Genomic DNA, 18,365 nt, shown 5'->3' with positions numbered 1-18,365 from the left:
GTATACCCATGCCCTGCCTAATTCCCTAATTGATGATTTTCACATCAACCAAGATGTGATCCTGCCGGCCTTCTGTGACCCACAGTCTGACTTGGAGCACTCCCTCCACATGCTGGATGTTCGCAGAGTGTTTGCCTTCTATCTTGACAGCTCTCATCTGTTCTGAAAAGATAGCAGACTCTGTATCCTACAGGAAGGATAAAAAAAAGGCATGTGAATCACTCACCAACTCTTGTCATGCTGGATTGTTCAAGCCATAGCAGAAGCCTACAATGCCCAGGGTAAGGACCCACCTCAAGGTGTAAGGGCCCACTCCACTAGAGCAGTAGCCTCGTCAACTGCCAACCTGTCGGGTGTCTCCATGCCTGAAATTCGGAGAGCTGCCACCTGGTCTTCGGAGCATTCCTTCATCAAGCACTATGCGTTAGACCTTCCGTCCTGCAAAGATGCACGCTTTGGGAGGGTGTCTTGAAGTAAGTTCTGTCCAAGTAACCCGCCTCCTGGAGGAACTTGCTAATTGCCCAGTTGTGTGAATATACTGGGATCACATCAAGGATAAACAGGTTGCTTACTTGTAACTGATGATCCTTGAGAGATCCTAGGTATTCACACATCCCACCCTGCCTCCCCTCTTTCTTGGAGGTCATGTTCTGGGCAAAGTCTCTTTCTCACTTACCCGTTCTCTCACTCACCTCTCCAGTTCTGCTTACCATGGTTGCTGATGTCTGGCAGTCATCCAGGAATACAGGAGAGTGGTGCTCCAGCTGCCTGTTTCGACGGATGCATCCGTACCGTGGGCAGAGCTGGGAGCACCGCTTGAAGTTTGTAGAATCTTCCCGAATGGTCTCCTGCGCAGGCGCGTATCCCAGTTGTGTGAATACCTAGGATCACTCAAGGATTATCAGTTACAGGTAAGCAACCTGGTTTTTTTATTTCAGAAACTGGCAAGAACAAAATTATAGCATGTTCTCTTTTGGTCTTCTTCTCCTAGTTGCTGTTTGATAGGCCATATAACAGAACACTGGAAGCCGAAGCTGACAAAGTTGGACTTCAGTTTGCTGCTAAGGTAATAATAGTTTTTGCCAGTGAACAGCAGTGGTTTATTTTGCCTCATTGTAAGTAGAATGTGTTGTTTACAAACAGACTTCCATGTATAGTTATTGTGTCTTTCAGTTTAGAGTTTCTGTATTAGTTTTTCCCTAGAGAAATAAATACAGTACTTACATGCAAGAGTAGCTGGATAGCCATACTGCTTCTGCCATCTAGTGGTGGCAAGAAAATTATGCTTCTGAGAGACAGACGCTTAACCATGAGTCTTACTAGCTTTTTTAGAAATATATACACAATGCAGCTTTTAATAACTAATTTTATTTTTTGAAGTCAAAATTCTTCAAGATTATTTTCAAGGCTTTATTATTTGACCAAGTTATACCACTGAGAGAAATATTTGAGAAGGCATGTGTGACTTGAGATGAATTATGTGAGAGAAAACACCCTGTTGATTCTTTATAGCCATAATATTAAAAACTGTTTGCTTGAAAGGGTAGAGCAGAGTGAAGCAGTAATTCCCCACTAAGTAACCATCAGCATCACTGAATCTGTAACAATATCTGTTGAGCAGGCGAGCATTTTAAAAAGATCTATTTGTTCCTCTATAAAAAATATCGCTTGATCTGCTTTATAGCCTTTTCATACCTGTGGTGTGGTAGCTATTTGAAAATTCGGGCATGCGGAGACTGCTTCCCCTGCCAAGGCATTTGTGTGAAGAAGCTCCTTCATTGATTGCAGTGCTTTTTGTTTTTCCACCACATTATCACAAATCCTCTTTCAGGGCTTTACAGTGACATGTTTAAAATTGCTACTGCTGCTGCATGTAGAGTGTTGCGTGTGAGGAATAGGCAAGCAGTTTTTAACTATAGATCATATGTATGGAACAGACGTCTCTCGTTCAGTGGAATTGGTGGTGCTGCCAATACTGTAAATGTGACTTTTCATTTTAAGACCTATTTCAGCATATTCATCAGTTTAGAGATGTATTACAGGGTTTTAAGCCAAAAAACCTCAGTTTTTTTAAAAAAAGATCCTTCCTTCCTTTTTGTTGTTTCTATAACACTTCTATAGATGTTTCTATAGAAACATCTATAGAAATAGACATTTCTAGAACTTCTATAACAGCCTTGTTTGTTTTTTGTATAACATTTTATAAGTCTGATTACATTTCTTCCTCATTGCAATTGCTACAGTAGTTACTCTTTTGCCTGTAAAGGTCAAGATCTTAACCCAGATGGTTTTACTTTCATTAGCATAATTGGTATCTCCTCCTTTTGCATTCACATATGTGCACAAATGCCACCTGTTCCATTTCAAGAATTGTTTGCATTTGTAGACTCTGGGTGATTTGCTTATGGCTTCAGCTACTGTCTTGCATAGCTCTGATAAAAAAGGAAAAATCAATATGGATTAAAATCTCAGTTTGATAATGTTGAGCAGTTCCTCCTCTTACTCTGTGTTGAAATATATAGTAAAGTATGACCCAGTAGTTGATCTACAGTTTAATGTCCATTGGCTCCCTAATTATCTTCAAGTTCCAGTCCTTCATGTAATTTAAGTAAAATTGCCTTTTCTTAAAAGATAAACATGCCCCCCCCTCCGCAAAACACACACACACACACACCCTAAAAAACCACCACCCTTCCTCCCATGGTTATATTTACCATGCAAGTAAATCAGTTTGCCTTTGATAATTTATATTGGAGGTTATTCAAGCTCTGGAATTACTTTGGTTGTCATAAATGTTGGAGGAGATACAGAAGTTTTGAAAGACTTCTAAGCTTATTGTGTACTGTATTTCTGAGGACTTCATTATCCAGTAGTATCAATCATCCTTCTCTTTGCTTATAGGCTTGTATGGATGTAAGAGCAAGTACTGTATTCTGGCAGCAAATGGAGCTGGCTGAAACTATTCAAGGGCATCCCAAAGTACCACAGTGGCTCTCCACACATCCCTCTCATGAGAATCGAGCTGAGCATTTGGACAGGCTTATACCAGAGGTAAGCTAAAATGTAAGGATGGTTGAGGTTTGGTCTATCTGTTTGGTTTTTTTTTTTTTACTGATTACCCTTTCAAGCCTTACTGTATCACACACATCCCATCCTTCCTCATGGAGTTCAGGGTTTTGTGTGGGATTTATCCCATTCTCCCCACCACCACCCTTTCCCCTCCCTCTGGCGGTGCTTACATTTGGGTTAATATATTAGCAGCATACTTGGAGTGTTTGGTGACTTGTACAGAGCCTTGATAAGTTTAAAGAAAACAATTATCTCATTTCCTTGGGCTGCAAACTTCCAGCTTTCCTGCTAAGTATATGCATATTGGTAATTCCTTTATTTGCAGCTATTGTCCCTTGGGAATTTGCAGACTGTTGTATAGGCTTTTTTTAATCAACTGACCCTGAAAAATAAGTAACTACTATTCATATTTTAGACTTCACATAGTGCCTTGCCTAAGTCCATGTAATGAGCCTATGGCAGATGTGAGACTTGAAGCCAAGTCTCCCAGATGGTTGTTGAATTGCTACTCAGTTTTATGACCGACTGATTTGTTTGTCATCGGTAACATATGTATATTTGAAGTCTAAGAAATCAAGTGCAGTCAGTCGTAAAGCTACTTAACTTTGAACAAAACTCAAATCCTTGCTCAGATGTGGTCTTGAGCAAGCTGCTCTAAGCTTTGGTTTCCCATCTTTCAAGTGGATGGTTAATGAACAGTTTCATGGAGTCTGACTCCAATCCTCCCTCCCTCAACTGCTACCACAGAGTGACCAGGGACCATCTTGCTCTGAGGGAGGCGAGAAGAGAGACAGACAGGCTGGGGAACTGCTGCCATCCAGCTCCTTTGTTCCAGCTGAAGTGGCCCCTCCCCCCCCCCCAAATATCCATCGCAGAGCAACCAGGGACCATCTTACTCTAAGGGGAAGAGAAAAGAAAGACACGAGATTAAGGCCCATGTAAATGTGTGGCCCAGGGCATTTAAGAGGATGTCTTCACTATGAGCCCCGTGCCCATTCAGATCATCTGCAGAGGTCCATCTGCAGTTGCCACCAACTCACCTTCTCTGTTGCCACCCCAAGGCTTTGGAATGAGCTCCCTGCTGAAATAAGAGCGCCCCCCCCAAAAAAAATCTCTGACAGCTTTTAAAAAGCTCAAGAAACATTTATTCACTCAAGCTTTTTAACTTGAATTCTGGTTTTAAACTGTTTTAATGTTTTAATTTCTGTTTTAATTTGTCTTATGTTTGTTTAAACTGCCCAGAGACATGAGTTTGGGGTAATAGTCTTCTTTGTAGTAACATTAGAGAGACTTCCCCCCCTTTACCACATTGTGTTTTTGAGCTGGCCTTGGTCTGGGTCCACATCAGTTTGCCTCAGTTGCATATAATTGTAAACCATTTTTTAATATGCTTTGGTCAGTATCCCCTTGTAGCATATATTTTATGCACCCCACATGCTGTAAACTGTTGAAATGGTGTTCTTTCCATCATGAGCAGTTGCAGGGCAAGATGAGAATCAGTTGATGCAGAGCCCAATATGTGCTGCATTTATAGGTTGCTAAATATGCTGGTAAATGATGAACACACAGTTTTGCAAGGCAGTAGTTTTCATGATGTGTTTTGTCTCTAAAACACAAACAAAAAACACCAGCAAACCTAGAAATGGAGTGCGAATTGCAAATACGTGTATTGGATGTAGACTGTGTAATGTAATAGTGCTCTGTAATGAAACAAATTAGGCACAAATTGGCTGGTGCAGGCATTGTGTTGGAGGGCACAACGCTAATTTTCACTGTTTACCTTCCAGTCTTCTCTCCAGTCAAAAGTCCTGTGACAGGAATAGTAAGTAGATCACTATACATGTGACATGAAGGCTCTTCTTAATCTGCTCATTCCTCTAGCCACAGTTGCCTGAAAAGTTCGTATCACTCAACTGCTGTCCTTGTCCTTGGATCTAGCTGTAGTTTTGTGCATCATTCTCCCTTGGAATGGAAGTCTCCTGTGCTTTCTTAGAACTGAACTTCAGTTCAACTAGAGGTTATTCTATTTTGTTTAGAGATGTACTCTGTAATTTGTTTTGCTCTATTGCACATGTATTCACACAGACATATATAATGTCACATACAATTCTACCAACTTTCTCTGGGGTGACTTCGGGCATTATGATCAGTCAGAGTGTCTACTTATTGTGTTCCTGGTATAATGTGCATAGAAAGAAGTTGCACAACTTCCCGGTATTAAGGTGTGCGTGAGTTCCACACACCTGGTGCCATGCCTCTCACTTGCCAGGAAGATGAACAGCTTCATTTTTTGCACATTGCATCAGAAACACAATCTAATATGCAACTCATTCTACTATCATTACTTGTTTTATATCACAGACCACCTCATGTATAATAGAGCCCTTTATGCTAAATGTATGTATGTAGCCACACACTAATGCACATGCAGAGTACATATACACATGGATACATGCAAAAGTAAAGCTTGCATTTTGCAAGCAGAGAAATACTGTATGTTTATGGCTGCAGCTGGAAATTGGTCTCTCCTCCAAATTAAAATCTGTTGGAAATGTGTGAAGAGGCAACAGAACTTGCACACAACATTGTTTTATAAGCTGCTTGACTCTGTGCTGGTGTTTTTATGTTACTTTATGTTCTAAGTTTAAATATTAGATGGGGAGAAAAATCTGTTTTCAGTTTTGCTTGGTTTTTAGATAAAATTTTATGACTTCTACAGGCAACATTTGATACCAGTGTAGCTCAAGCCATTTCAATTTCCAACAACTTTGATACAGAAGTCAGAGACACTCACACCCACCTGCAAATACGTAAGAACTTGCATTAGCATGCAGGCATGAATCCACCTTTTTATTTATGAAAAGTATGCATCGCTGCTTTTCCAGGCAGGTACTGTGCACCCTCCATCTTGTGAAATCTGCCATGTGTAAGTCCTTTGATGGGGGGCATCTTTCAGACTGAGACTAAGGAGGCTTCTACTTGTGCATGGGGAAGGGGTTAATTTTGAATCAGGAAAATGATAGATGGGAAATTTTAACACATGGACAATCAAAAGTGGAAAATGTAGGGACAGGATAAGCAATAATTTTGAGCAAATTCTGGTTGACTATACCCATGAGATACAAGTCCAACAAATATTAAGTAGTTAACACTAATTATATTGTGTTTTCCCATTAAAGTAGTGATGGTGGTTTTAAATTTTTTTAAATTTGAATATTCATCACATTGGGCAGCATCCAGACTGAACCATGTACTTAATCATTCATGGTGCTTAAATGTCCCTATCATTGGAAATATGTCCATGGGTTGAACAAGTCGTACTACAGGCAGACATTCAATAAGAGCAGCTTTTTTCCACATAGAGATGCGGTGGTGAGAAAAGCTTTTTATCTTCTGAATGTCATGAAGCTATTTGAGGCACAAAAAGCCAAGAAGAGCAATCCTGCATTGCAAACCTTTCATATATTTACTCCATATCAATGGCCCAAATAGGGCAGGATCCTGCTCAGCAGATTACCTAATGGTGCACTAAGCAAGTATTTTTCAACCTTTTAAGTAGCAAGTACCCCCTAACTGGCAAAAAGTGTATGAAGTACAGTTTATTTTCCAGTAGATTTTATATTTGCAGTAAAGTGTGCCTTATGTTGAGGAAAGCATTGTGTGTACAGGGCTGTGATGTGACAGATGTCCAATCTGGAGTGGCCGGGGTTGCCACCTTTTACTCTAGGGATGCGCAACTCAAGTATGCACCTGGGCTAGAGGTGATGTTGGCAAAGCTAGTAGGGCTGAGCCCAGCGCACCGCGGTGCAAAGTGCAGCATGCTATAGTATTGCTGGGAAATATAAGGCAGTGTACACTGCCCAGCATGCCCAACTTTTTGCCATCGTTTTGAGAGAAGGGAAGGGAAGAGAGATGGGGAAAAGGGCATGAGAGAAGAAGAGACAGGAAAAGAGAGTTTTAGGCAGTAACCAGCAGCAAAGGTAAGCAGGCACAATTCTCTTCATCCTCCTCACTTGGCTGGGTTCCCCTCTCTCACTAGTTCCATATCCCCTGACTTTGTCTTGCATACCCCCAGGAGTATGTGTGCCACTATACGTTAAGTCATTAGCTCTGCCACTAGGTTAAGCAATTGTCCCGTGAAATAAACATACACCAGGTTCAAGACAAACACAGATGGTCATGATACAAAGCTGACTTACCGAAAAGTCTTCCTCCCAGAATTTGTAAGACTCAAAGATCTGCTACAGAGTTTCATGTAAGATTGGCATATCACTTGCTGTTCTATGCTGTTATAGGATGCTCGGTGCATGCATTTTAATGGTTATGGCAGAATTCAGCAATCGTTTTATGTTGACATGGAAGTGGCGGAAGATGAAAATATGTCAAGCCTTTGTAGGCCCTCCCTCCCTTTCATGTCTTCTCACTGTGGCATCTGCCACACCACCGGTCTTAAATTCAGGTAATAGTCAATTATGGAGATGGCAAGAAGGTCGTGTGGCCTACATAGAGTGGTGCAGCGAGAGAAGGGGGCACCCTGGTGAAGGTGTTGTACCACACAGTTGGTGACCACAGTCTTATTTCCTATCTTGTTCCCTTGCTGCACCACTGTATGTAGGTCACACCACCACCTTCCCATCTCCATAGTTTAGATGGATTAGGCACTGTCAGCTTCTGACCATTAGCATGTGATCTGACTGACATTACAAATACATAGAAGTTTGGTAATACACATTGCTGTTTTCATAAAGAATATGGGTAGAGTGGGCCAATGCTTAGTTTTTTGTTTAGTAGGGAAAATGTGAATTGATTTTGGGCAATGACAGAAGAAGGGGGGCAGGGAGTTGGTCTTGTGGCAAGTGAGCATGAATTGTCCCTTTTGCTAAGCTGGGTCCAGCTTGGTTTGTGTTTGGATGGGTGACTACATGTGTACACTGTATGTTATCCCCCTTAAGGGAAGGGGCCATAGTTCAGTGGAAGAGCACCTGAATGCTTGCACGCAGAAGGTCCCAGGTCCAATCCCTGGCATCTTTAGATAGAGCTGGGAGAGACCTGCCTGAAACCTTGGAGAACAACTGCCAGTCAATGAGGCACTTCACACGATTAGTGTTACGTGCCAGGAGGGTTCGTGCGGGGAGAGCAGAGTGCTCACCCTGGGTGGCTGGATTGGCTGACCACACGACTACCGGCTCTGTCATGGAGCCGGTAGGGGTGGCGGGTATCGGGGGCCGCCTGGCCCTTAGAAGTCCCAGCATGATGCTGGGGAGAGCCCTGAGACTGGGAGTCTCCTTGTGAGTTGCTGCAACGCAGAGACACGCTGCAGAATTTAACGACCCAAAAACCTGGGTTAGCGGAGCACTCGCTCTGCTAACCTGTGTGAAGGGGAGGGATTTTTAGTTGGGCTAGCTGCTAGAGAATCACGTGAAAGCGGCCTGGGCTGCATTAGCACGCTTTTGCACGGTCCTGTGAATAGCTTCAATGTATACGGTACTAAGCTAGATGGACTAATTGTCTGACTTGGTATAAGGCAGCTTCCTATGAATAAATGTAGGGTATTAAATCAAGGCATAATGATGCAAATAGACAATTCATTTTAGTAGGATCAGGTACTAAAAGGGAATCACTTAAAAAATAAAGACAACTATTATTGTACAGTGTTCTGAAGCATGGTATTAGCTATGAAGTGTGCTTTAGGTTTAGATAATGTACTGTGAAGCTTCTTGCACCTATACAAACAACACTCATTCTCCGTCCAGATTTCATTTTGCTTGTGACACAGAGATTAAAGGTAAATATTTTACTAGCTGGTATAATTGAATTGGCCTTGAAACTACATGATGCTAAAAAGCCTAACATTTTCAGAATGTAAAACAGCAACAGCTTTGTCCTAGATTACTGTATATAGCTTGTATCTATATTAAAAGGTAGGCTGTTAATAAGAGACTGCATTTGTGAGAAGATACTTTTAGAAAACTCATTAGAAGCATATGAGGTCATGTTTATTTTTGGTCTTAAAGTATTTTAGTATTGAATTACTGAACAAAACCTTTCACTCTCTTGAGAGTTTTAAAGCAATTTGGAAGCTATCTTCCCCTAACTTTTTGTTAAAGTGATGAAGTATATTACCTAATGTGTAAAATTCATACTGTACTGATTATACTCACTTCATATCTCACTGTGAATATGATAAAAGACAGGAGCATAGAGCAAACATCCTGATGCTCTTCCAGATATTAACTAATATGCAATACAAGTATGAACCCACAACAAAATTTGCAGTATATCCCTGGTGTACATATGTTACTTGAGCCTATGGCTGAGCATGGTATGAAAACAGACGTTAGCAGCAAGCGTACAGTGAGAAAATATGCAGCATGCCATGATTTTATGGCACCAATAATTTTTTACACAGTGACCTAGTGCTAACATGTGAACAGAATGGCATTTTATGGTGAATAGCTTCTCTGCATTGACTTTTGAGGAAAGAACAATAATCTACTTGGCTAGCAGTTCAGCCCAGTGATAACTACTGTAACTTGGTTCTTTCTGGCCACTGGCTTTGGGTTATGTATTCTTCAGATTTGGAAACATCAGTTTTGGTTTTCTTAATTCATATATTTCTAAAGTTCTGTCCTTGCAACAACTCAGGTGAGGTACATTAGACTGGTTGACGATGACATTGCCAAGGCCATCCAGGGTGCATTTTACCCAAATGGAGGTCTGAACTGCATTTTCAGCACCTAATATGCACCTGTATGCTAGTTCCTGAACCATGCTGGCTGAAGTCATGATTATCAGGAGTGTGGGGACAATGGAACAAGAGAGGAGAAGCATCCCTCAGCCACTGGGATCTGGGGGGCCTGCCCCCAAGGCACCCCCTTGCCCCCTCCTGTGCCCAGCTAGTGAACAAAGTGCTTGCCATCTGGGAGTGTGAGGTCCGAATGGGCCCTCTTCTGAATAATGGCCATGCTCCCTGTGTCTGCATCAGCCACGGGGCATGGCGGGAACAGGGCCCTCAGTTTTGCTCCCATTTCTTCCCAGTCAGTGCTGTGTTCCAGCCTGGCTGGGAGCACTTTCCTTGGTCTTGCAAAGAAAGAGGTCCCAGCCAGGCTGGAATGCGGCAGTGACGGGAGAAATGGGAACAAGGCTGAGCAGCCCCTTTCCCAACACTGGCCCCACCCCTTGCGTCTGATGTTGATGCAGGGAGCGTGGTCAGGGCACATGCGTAAATTTTCAATGGTGAGCAGGCCGCCAGACAGACCATGTCCCCCGGCTGCCAGCAGCTTCCTATGCCCCTGAGGTGTGACGCCCCTGAGGTGTGAGTGATTGAAATTCCACAGTAGTGTTTCATGTGAAAATGCTTCCTGGAGAGTAGATGTCACAAAATTAGGATCTGAGAACAGAGGGTGAGAAACTTTTCACACCAAGCCTACACACGGGATAAGTAATAGTTGAATTGAGAGTACGGAATAGCTTTGCTTGAAGCATTTCACCAATCGTAAAGGACTAGTGCTGATCCTAGGTAAAGCAGTGTTGAAGGGAACTCCTGTTCCCGTCTTACTCTTTATGGAATATGCCACAGGATTGCAGAATTGTCAATGCATTTGTAATTTAGCAAAGCAAAGGGCACTATTGGCACGAATGAAAGCAGCAACTGGGAAGGGCACTCCCTGAGTGAGCTTAATTTTTCTTCTTCTTCCTAATCGAGATAGACATCTATACAGAAAAATTGCTGCCAGCATCACTTTGACTGGAGTGTGGCTGCAGGAGAGCCCATGCTGAGCATAACCTTCTCTCTGTCATCCCTGTAGTCTTCATCTTGTATTTAATGGAGTATGAATCAGTGTGGTGTGTGTTTTAATCAGGCACCTCTTGCCCCCTCAAACTGCTTGATGTGGAACAAGAAAGCAAATACCTTCATACGGTAAGGAGGCTTCCTCTACGTGATCATATGTGGCTCTTGGGAAGGGTGTGGGGGTGTGTGTGTGTGATGAGTGAAACCAGGGAAAGAGAAGAGGCACTACATCGTTGAAAGCCAGATATTTGGAAATGCTAAATTAGTTTAAAAGAGGATTACACTGCCCTTTTCAAGATACAACCTAAATCTTTGTATTTCTAACTTGGCTTGAATAATGCTGTTTGACATTAATGCAGTCTTGTAGTGGCTTATGTTCAGCAAAGAACAAGAGAAAATTCTAGTCTGTCATTATAAATATCATGGAATTGATTGGTTACTGAAGTGGAAATGGCTTGATATACATCTAGTGAATGTTTATGAGCAGTATGAGGATGACTGCCTACAAAAGGAAAAGTTTATTTAATATATTTTTTTTTAATTACTTTTTTAAAAAGAGAGGGAAAGAGGGAAGCCCTCTCCCACACACACTGATACGTGGAACCTGAACCTGGAATGACTCAGTGATGAGTCATACATCTCATTTCAACCAGAAATGATCAGATCGCACAATTGAAAAGACATTTGACATATGCCTACAATTTGTTTCCAAAAGCTGATCGTAGTTAGCATGTTTGTTTACAGGCTAGTTCCAGAACATTGTATTACTGTACAGAAAAGATTTGGCCTCCAAGAAATGTCGATTCACAATTCTTTGGTATAGGAATGTTAGGTTATACACTGTTTTCCCTATAGTCAGCTGTGTGAGAGATTTTTGGCTGCCTCTATTGGAAAAGGGAAAAAAAACATGAATGCCATTGTAAACCTAAAATTTCAAAGAAATTATTCTTTAGCCCATGTCTTCTCCCAACAGCTGAATGGCATTGTATGCTTAACCTACAGGGTAGGAGACACTAGCTTGCACTACTGTACCAAAAGATGTATGGTGTCAATAAAAAGAATGGCCCACATGATGTGCAAGGCCTTGCCGCTGTTTCCAAGCACCAGCACTGCTGTGCATGTGGAAGTCAGCCCCTATGGTGATGTGCAAGAAAGCAGTTGTGCAACTACTTGCCTACCCTTGAGCAGCGCTCCTTATATTGGAAACAATGTGAGTAGTGCTGTGCAAGTATGGGCGTTCTGTTTTTTTAACTAATGGTGCAACTGCGTTCTTGCACAACACTGCCAGGGCTGGCTCCACATGCACAATGCCAGCCAATCGGGAATGCCAGCTTTTCCTTGCCCGTCGTGGGCCAGGCTGATTAGCCCTCCTAAATAGGCAATGTGCAAATGTGAATAACGGTTCTTGTAATATACCACAGTCAGCTGTTTGAGGGCCTTGGATAGGACTGTAGCTAAATGGCACAGTATGTTTTGTTTGCAGAATATCACAGACTCAGTCACCAGCATCCCAGCATTCTGTCACTTCTGGTGAGAGTTGGTGATATTTCCCTTGTATTTATTTTTTTGATTGTGAGCCCTTTCAGGGCAGGGAATCATCTTTTCATATACATATTAAGCAATACAATTTCTGTCTAGAGCTGAGAAAGTCTGAAACTCTGGATAACTGCTATTAGTAGACATTATCATTGTAGATATTACTGAGCTCGATAGATCTTGTGTAAGGTCTGACTTGATATGTTCAACTTGTTGGGAATTCTCTCTGGTAGGAGAAACCCTTTTTCATTATAGCAGAGTGCACAGAGGCACAACACAGCGGAATTTATTTAGACATGCGTGTATGCTGAGAGTAAAGTAACTTAGAGCCAGCCCATAGTTGCAAATCAATATATAAGTGGTATTTATTATAGAACTCCATTCTAGATAGGAAAGTGAGGAGTTAGGATCTCTAATCTAGCTAGCTAGCTGGATGCAGATGGATTCTGTACCCAGAATGTTGGGGGCAATATGCTAAAATCATTGTAAACCGCTTAGAGAGCTTCGGCTATAGAGCGGTATATAAATGTAAGTGCTATTGATATTGATATTGCTATCTCTGCACACATGGTGCAGGGGAGAGGAGCTTGCATGTCGCAAGGTAGAAGGAAGAGGAAGAGAAGGGAGAGGAAGTGACAAGGCAGGAAGGAAGGAAGTGTCCCTGAGAGTAGCAATCTACATTCCAAAGGGATAGTGTCAGAGCAGTAGAGAAGGGATGACCAGTGTCTTGACCCTCTAGCCCTCTGACTCACTAGTCTGTCCTCCACTGTCATTGAGACAAGAGACAGTGCAAAGTCCTTCACTTCCAACACAACTGGCTTGATCAACTGAATATGTTCAACTGGAGTAGCACTCCATGGCACTGACTGAAATCACTATTACAAAGCCATATCCACTTTGAGTAACTTTGCAGTGATGTGAATATGGGTTGATGCCTGCACATCTGATGAAGCACACACTATTCCATGAGTGTACTCTGAAATTTGAAAAGATCTGCTCAGTCTACAATGTGCCGGTTTAAACATCGGAGGTCCATTTAGAATAATGTGAAAATCACAATGTGAAATGTCACCATATAAATTTCAGTTTGTTTCTTTAATGTGATGCAACCAGCTTCTTGAGTGTGTTTCCTTTTTTTGAACCTACTTGTTTCTAGTACAATAATATTTAACATGCAAATGATTAAATGATAAACAGATAAATTATGCATAAAAAACTATACTCAGATGCAAAAGTACATTAATCCAGAACTTCCAAAGACCAAAAAACAAGCCTTAAGCCTCATATAACAATGTAGCCAAAGTTGACACTTGCAGTGCAAAGTGTCTCTCTCAATCCAAATGTCTGTCTCACCTTTCCTATATCTTATTATGGATCCGTTTCATTATATTTCATGTACTGGATTTTGAGTGACCATAAATGAATTGGGACAGCACTGATATCCTTCAGATATTCTGCTATTCATAAGCTGGTAGCACACAATAGATAAAAGCTGATTTTTGGATGTGCTTTATTTTTCAATTCAATAGATGCAAGAGAGGCTGGGATCCAGAGGGAGGGCCCATGGTAGAGCACATGCTAGGGCTAGAAAAGAAGGTCTGACACCCTGCTGCCAGAGGAGTCCCAGCTGTCTCTTAGGCATGGAGCTGGGGAAGAAGGCCAGGGCTTATCTCCAGAGTTGCACTGCACTTTTGAGGCCTTTCAAGTTCCTTGAGCAATTTCCATCCCCAGCTTCATCTTTGGGGGGGAAAGGCTGGGACTCATCCTGTTCACCAGAGGTGGGAAGATGTGACACCAGAGAGGAGGGTGGGATGTGTGGCAAACATATTCATAGTCCAGTATATGTGTAAAACTTAGGTTAGCTAATTAAATAAAGTTGTTTTATGGATATAAAATTTAACTTTGGCATTGTACTTCTTGTAAGTGAGACTATTTGTGTCTGAGAACTGTCTTCAGTCCATCATGTGATAATATATGAAAGAATTATTCTGTCCTCAAGAGACCTCTGTTTCCTTTAGACAAATTGTCAGAATATTTAAGGAGCTAGAGCAAAAGTATATGTAGCCAGGGCAGCACAGTGAACTTGAAACATGCAATCCCTCTCTACTCATTCAAATGTTCTGTTTCATTAATTATTTCATAGGTCCAGTTACAGTTGCTACCGGCTCATTTGGTGGTGACCCGGGACTGGGCCTTCTCTGTGGCTGCCCCGGGGCTTTGGAATATGCTACCTGTCAAAATAAAAGTCTCTCCAAAGACCCTCAAGACACACCTGCTTTCTCAGGCTTTTAACTGAAATTTATTTCAAAGTGTTTGCTTTTTATCTTTTTATTCTGTGAAATAGTTTTGTTTTTATTATATTTGTTTTAAATTGTGTACACCACCTAGAGATACACATCAGGCGGTATATAAATATGACAAATAAATAATCATTTGTATAGAGCATTTCTTTGGTTTCCGTACAACAGCTTTGTGAAGAAGCTGGCCTCTTTTTCTGGATATTTTAGAACAGTAGAATTTGCTGGTAAGCTTCTTCAGTCATTTAGTGACTTTTGCTTTTTTTGTTTTTTGTTTTTTGTTTTTTTCTCCCAGGCACTTAAAATAAGAGAGCGTTGCAACTGCCCTGCTTTGTCTGGTCAGGACCCACGTCTGATTTTCAAACTGAGCATGCAGCATCTCCTGCAAGTTTCTAAAGATGAGGAAGTCCCAAATGTTGCCCATCATGATCTTCACAAAGTACAAGTGAATCCTCTTTTCATTAATGAGGAAAAGAGGCCTGGAAATATCGGGACTGAAAAAGGATGGTCAAGGTGAAGGCAGCAGTACTTCTGCATTAATCTTCATCCAGATGTTAATTGCACAGTATATATTATCCTTCAAACTTGTTAGGGATTTTGAAATGGCGAAATGGACAGACAGCTCTAAATAATGGCCCCAATCCTGCGACTGTGATGTACATCTGGAACTCAGCTCATATGTAGATTTTCAGAAGAATGCAGTTAAGGAAACTGTTATCTTCATCTGAGAACACAGGAAACCCTTGCTTGCATGGCGAACTGGGTAACAATCTGTTTAATGAGAGGCTACAATCAGAGAGAGAGATGTTAGGGTATTGTCAGTTTGACTCTCAGAATTAATTCAGCAGCAGATACCTTTCCAACATGTTATAGTGTCCCACTTTTGTTTCAAAAGAAGGTCTCAAAGGGACTTTCAGTTCAACATTGTGTGTGTATGTTGGCGGGGGAAGAGATAAGGGGAAGTATTCTAAGTATTTACATTTTCTGTTGCTTAAATGTGTGTGCATGACCTGTTCTTGCAATGCAGTTTTCAACTTTACCAGTACATTCATGTTCAAACTGTATCTGCCCCTTTAGTGCAGGTAATAAGAGAGTCTTCCTTACATTATCCATTTGAGTGTGCTGCAAGTTCAGTTATCTGTGTCCAAACTTTATTCAGGAAATAAGAATGCAGTGCCTTTTACAAGATGCAATAAACTGACCAGTGGGCTGGTCAAAATTCCACCTAATGTGTTGACTTGCTGCTGGGATTTTCTTTTTTGTACTTTCACAGAGACAGTCAACACTTCACTTCAAAGCAATTCCAAAGTACTGCACAGTTAACCTTGCACTGAAAACATGTTTGTAAGGTACAAAGTGAAATTAAGCTAGTTAAAATTTGACATGCAGAACTAAGGCATATGTTAAATTGTTTGTCAGCATTTTTACCTCTTGAGAGGCCAAATTGGTTAAAGTAGCATTTATTTGGACTGCTTGGATGCCAGAGCCTAGTGCTCCAGGCATAACTAGATCTGGTCTACAAGTGCTGTGAAGCTGCCATGGGCTATGACTCTGCACAGTCCAGAGACAGAGTTATGCTACTATAAGTGTGTTGAGGCATACGTTTTGGATGTTCCTGATTTGAACCAGATGTTGCAAGCCATTCTTTGTTCCATGTTGCCTTTGCAAAATTCTGGTTTTTACCATAAAGGTCTGCTCATCTGAATAAGCCTGCAGTCATGTCAGTCACTGTGGGGTTGGTCAGCAGAAAGTAGTTCTTGCTATTTTTATCTTATCCAGGGAGTGAGTGATTGTTGGAACACATCTCCCATTTCAGAACATTTGCTTCCATAAAACAGAAATCCTTGTCTCCATGTAGCCCTGAAGGACACATGTAACAGCAAAGAGAGGACTCTGTGTTTCTACTGGAGGAAACGGAAGAAAGCTGGTCTTGTGGTGGCAAACATTACTTGTCCCCTTAGCTAAGCAGAGTCTGCCCTGGTTGTATTTGAATGGGAGACTACATGTGAGCACTGTAAGATATTCCCCTGAGGGGATGGAGCTGCTCTGGAAAGAGCATCTAGGTTCCATGTTCTTTACCTGGCATTTCCAAGATAGGGGACACCAGTCCAGGGTATTTATTCATGAAGAAGCCTCCTTCTTCATGAACCCTATCACCTATTAAGATCATTGGGGGAGGTCCGGTTGCGGTTGCCATCAGCTCACTCAGTAGTGATCCAAAACTGGACCATCTCTTGGGTTGCCCTGAGGTTTTGGAACACCCCCCCAAATGAAATCAGAATCTCCCATCTCTGGTTGTTTTTGAATGATTTTTGAAAACAAACCCGTTTATCAGGCTTTTAGTGTATGCTGTTTTAAAGTTTTATTTATGATAATTTTAATCTGTTTATATGATTTTTAGGTTTTGGTTTGATTAGATTATAAACTGCCCTGAGATTTTATATAGGGCGGTATATAAATGCAACAAATAATAAACAATGGGGTGTTTTGAGTTTCCCCATTGTTCCCTATGGCCGAAACACTCAAAATATTCCGAGCTGTTTCTTTGAAACAGCTGGCTTGGCCGCTGTTTTGACAAAATATTTTGACTGTTTTGTTTTTCATTTTGAGCTCTAAACAGAACACAAAATCAGTTTCGTGCACATTCCTATTTTAAAACTATTGTTAAAATTGTTACAAATTACACACGATGCAAAACTCCTAGAGCTAATGTTTGTGATGATAGCATTGCTACTGCATTTGTCTGGATTACTGAACAAGCCACACTCTGACAACAAAATGTATTCTGCAACTTTCCAAATATTGTCCATCTAGATATTTTACCCAAATCAGAAGTCTGCCAATATCATGTATTGTTCCTGCAGGATAATTGCAAATCCTTTGAACAATGCAATCTCTGCCTCCTCAAGCTTCTCAGTTGTGTCAGATTTGTCCATCTTCAACATCAAGTGAAATAACTGATGAATGTTTTAAAATATAAACGTACAGTTGAACACACTTGTGAAAGAGCTGAGAAGCTTATTTTAATTCATGCAGACTTTTTATTTTCTGAAGTCTATGGAATTCAAAGTGAAAGTTCAGAACTGGAAGCTGTGAATCTTTTAAGCAGTGATTAAAGAAATAAACTTGAGTTATGCTAGTATTTTAAAGGCTATACCTATATAATGAGAATGGAGACATATAAATTAATACTAATTTTGTCTACAGTTACTTTGACATGTGCATGTTTACTCCTATCCTTTACTCAGAAACAAGTCCCACTGAGATCCAGTGAACCAGTGAATCCTCGATATTTGCCCATTGGACTGCAGTCTTCCTAAGTATAATGTACAGATAGCCAAATTGATTGCCACTTATATCATCTGTTTGTTTTCTGAGCCTTTCCTCTAAAAATACAAATTTATTCTGTTTTTGCATAAATTTCTAAGCCAAGATAATAAAACCTACATTTGTTTGTTACAGTGTTGATCATTAACAGCTTTTTCTTCTTTTCTAACCAGAAAAACTGGGATAGGTAACTTAGGATGCAGCAACTTGCATCTCCACTTCTTACACTGAGTATATTTGTAATGCCTCAACTGGTCAGCAGGTTTAATTTCTTTAATTCTCCTTAAAACTGTAGATGGCAAGTGGTGTCCCTGCAGAGGCATTCTCTCAGTGTGACAGGGAGG

The 18,365-nt window shown here is 41.1% G+C and overlaps 1 protein-coding gene across 11 annotated transcripts in view; it reads left to right on the top strand.

Annotated features, from left to right (window-relative positions):
- The window catches only part of OMA1 (OMA1 zinc metallopeptidase), a 53,237-nt gene extending 35,084 nt beyond the window's left edge, over positions 1 to 18,153 (top strand). For 8 of the 11 annotated variants that reach the window (XM_053243099.1, XM_053243095.1, XM_053243094.1 and 5 more), the window contains exons 7-9: positions 992 to 1,066; positions 2,902 to 3,051; positions 14,990 to 18,153. In XM_053243099.1, the coding sequence (XP_053099074.1) occupies positions 992 to 1,066; positions 2,902 to 3,051; positions 14,990 to 15,211 (447 nt within the window). In that variant the 3' untranslated portion in view covers positions 15,212 to 18,153. Of the gene's footprint in view, positions 1 to 991; positions 1,067 to 2,901; positions 3,052 to 4,856; positions 4,892 to 10,778; positions 10,829 to 10,877; positions 10,991 to 14,540; positions 14,843 to 14,989 lie in introns of those variants that run through there. The other 3 variants (XR_008305596.1, XR_008305597.1, XM_053243103.1) reach the window with 3 other exon arrangements.
- Positions 18,154 to 18,365: the final 212 nt, after the last annotated feature.

The sequence above is a fragment of the Hemicordylus capensis genome, chromosome 4 (assembly GCF_027244095.1).
Source record: "Hemicordylus capensis ecotype Gifberg chromosome 4, rHemCap1.1.pri, whole genome shotgun sequence".
NCBI classification, from domain to species: domain Eukaryota; kingdom Metazoa; phylum Chordata; class Lepidosauria; order Squamata; family Cordylidae; genus Hemicordylus; species Hemicordylus capensis.
Note: the sequence above shows the minus strand (reverse complement) of the source record. Positions and strands in the feature narration are given on the sequence as shown.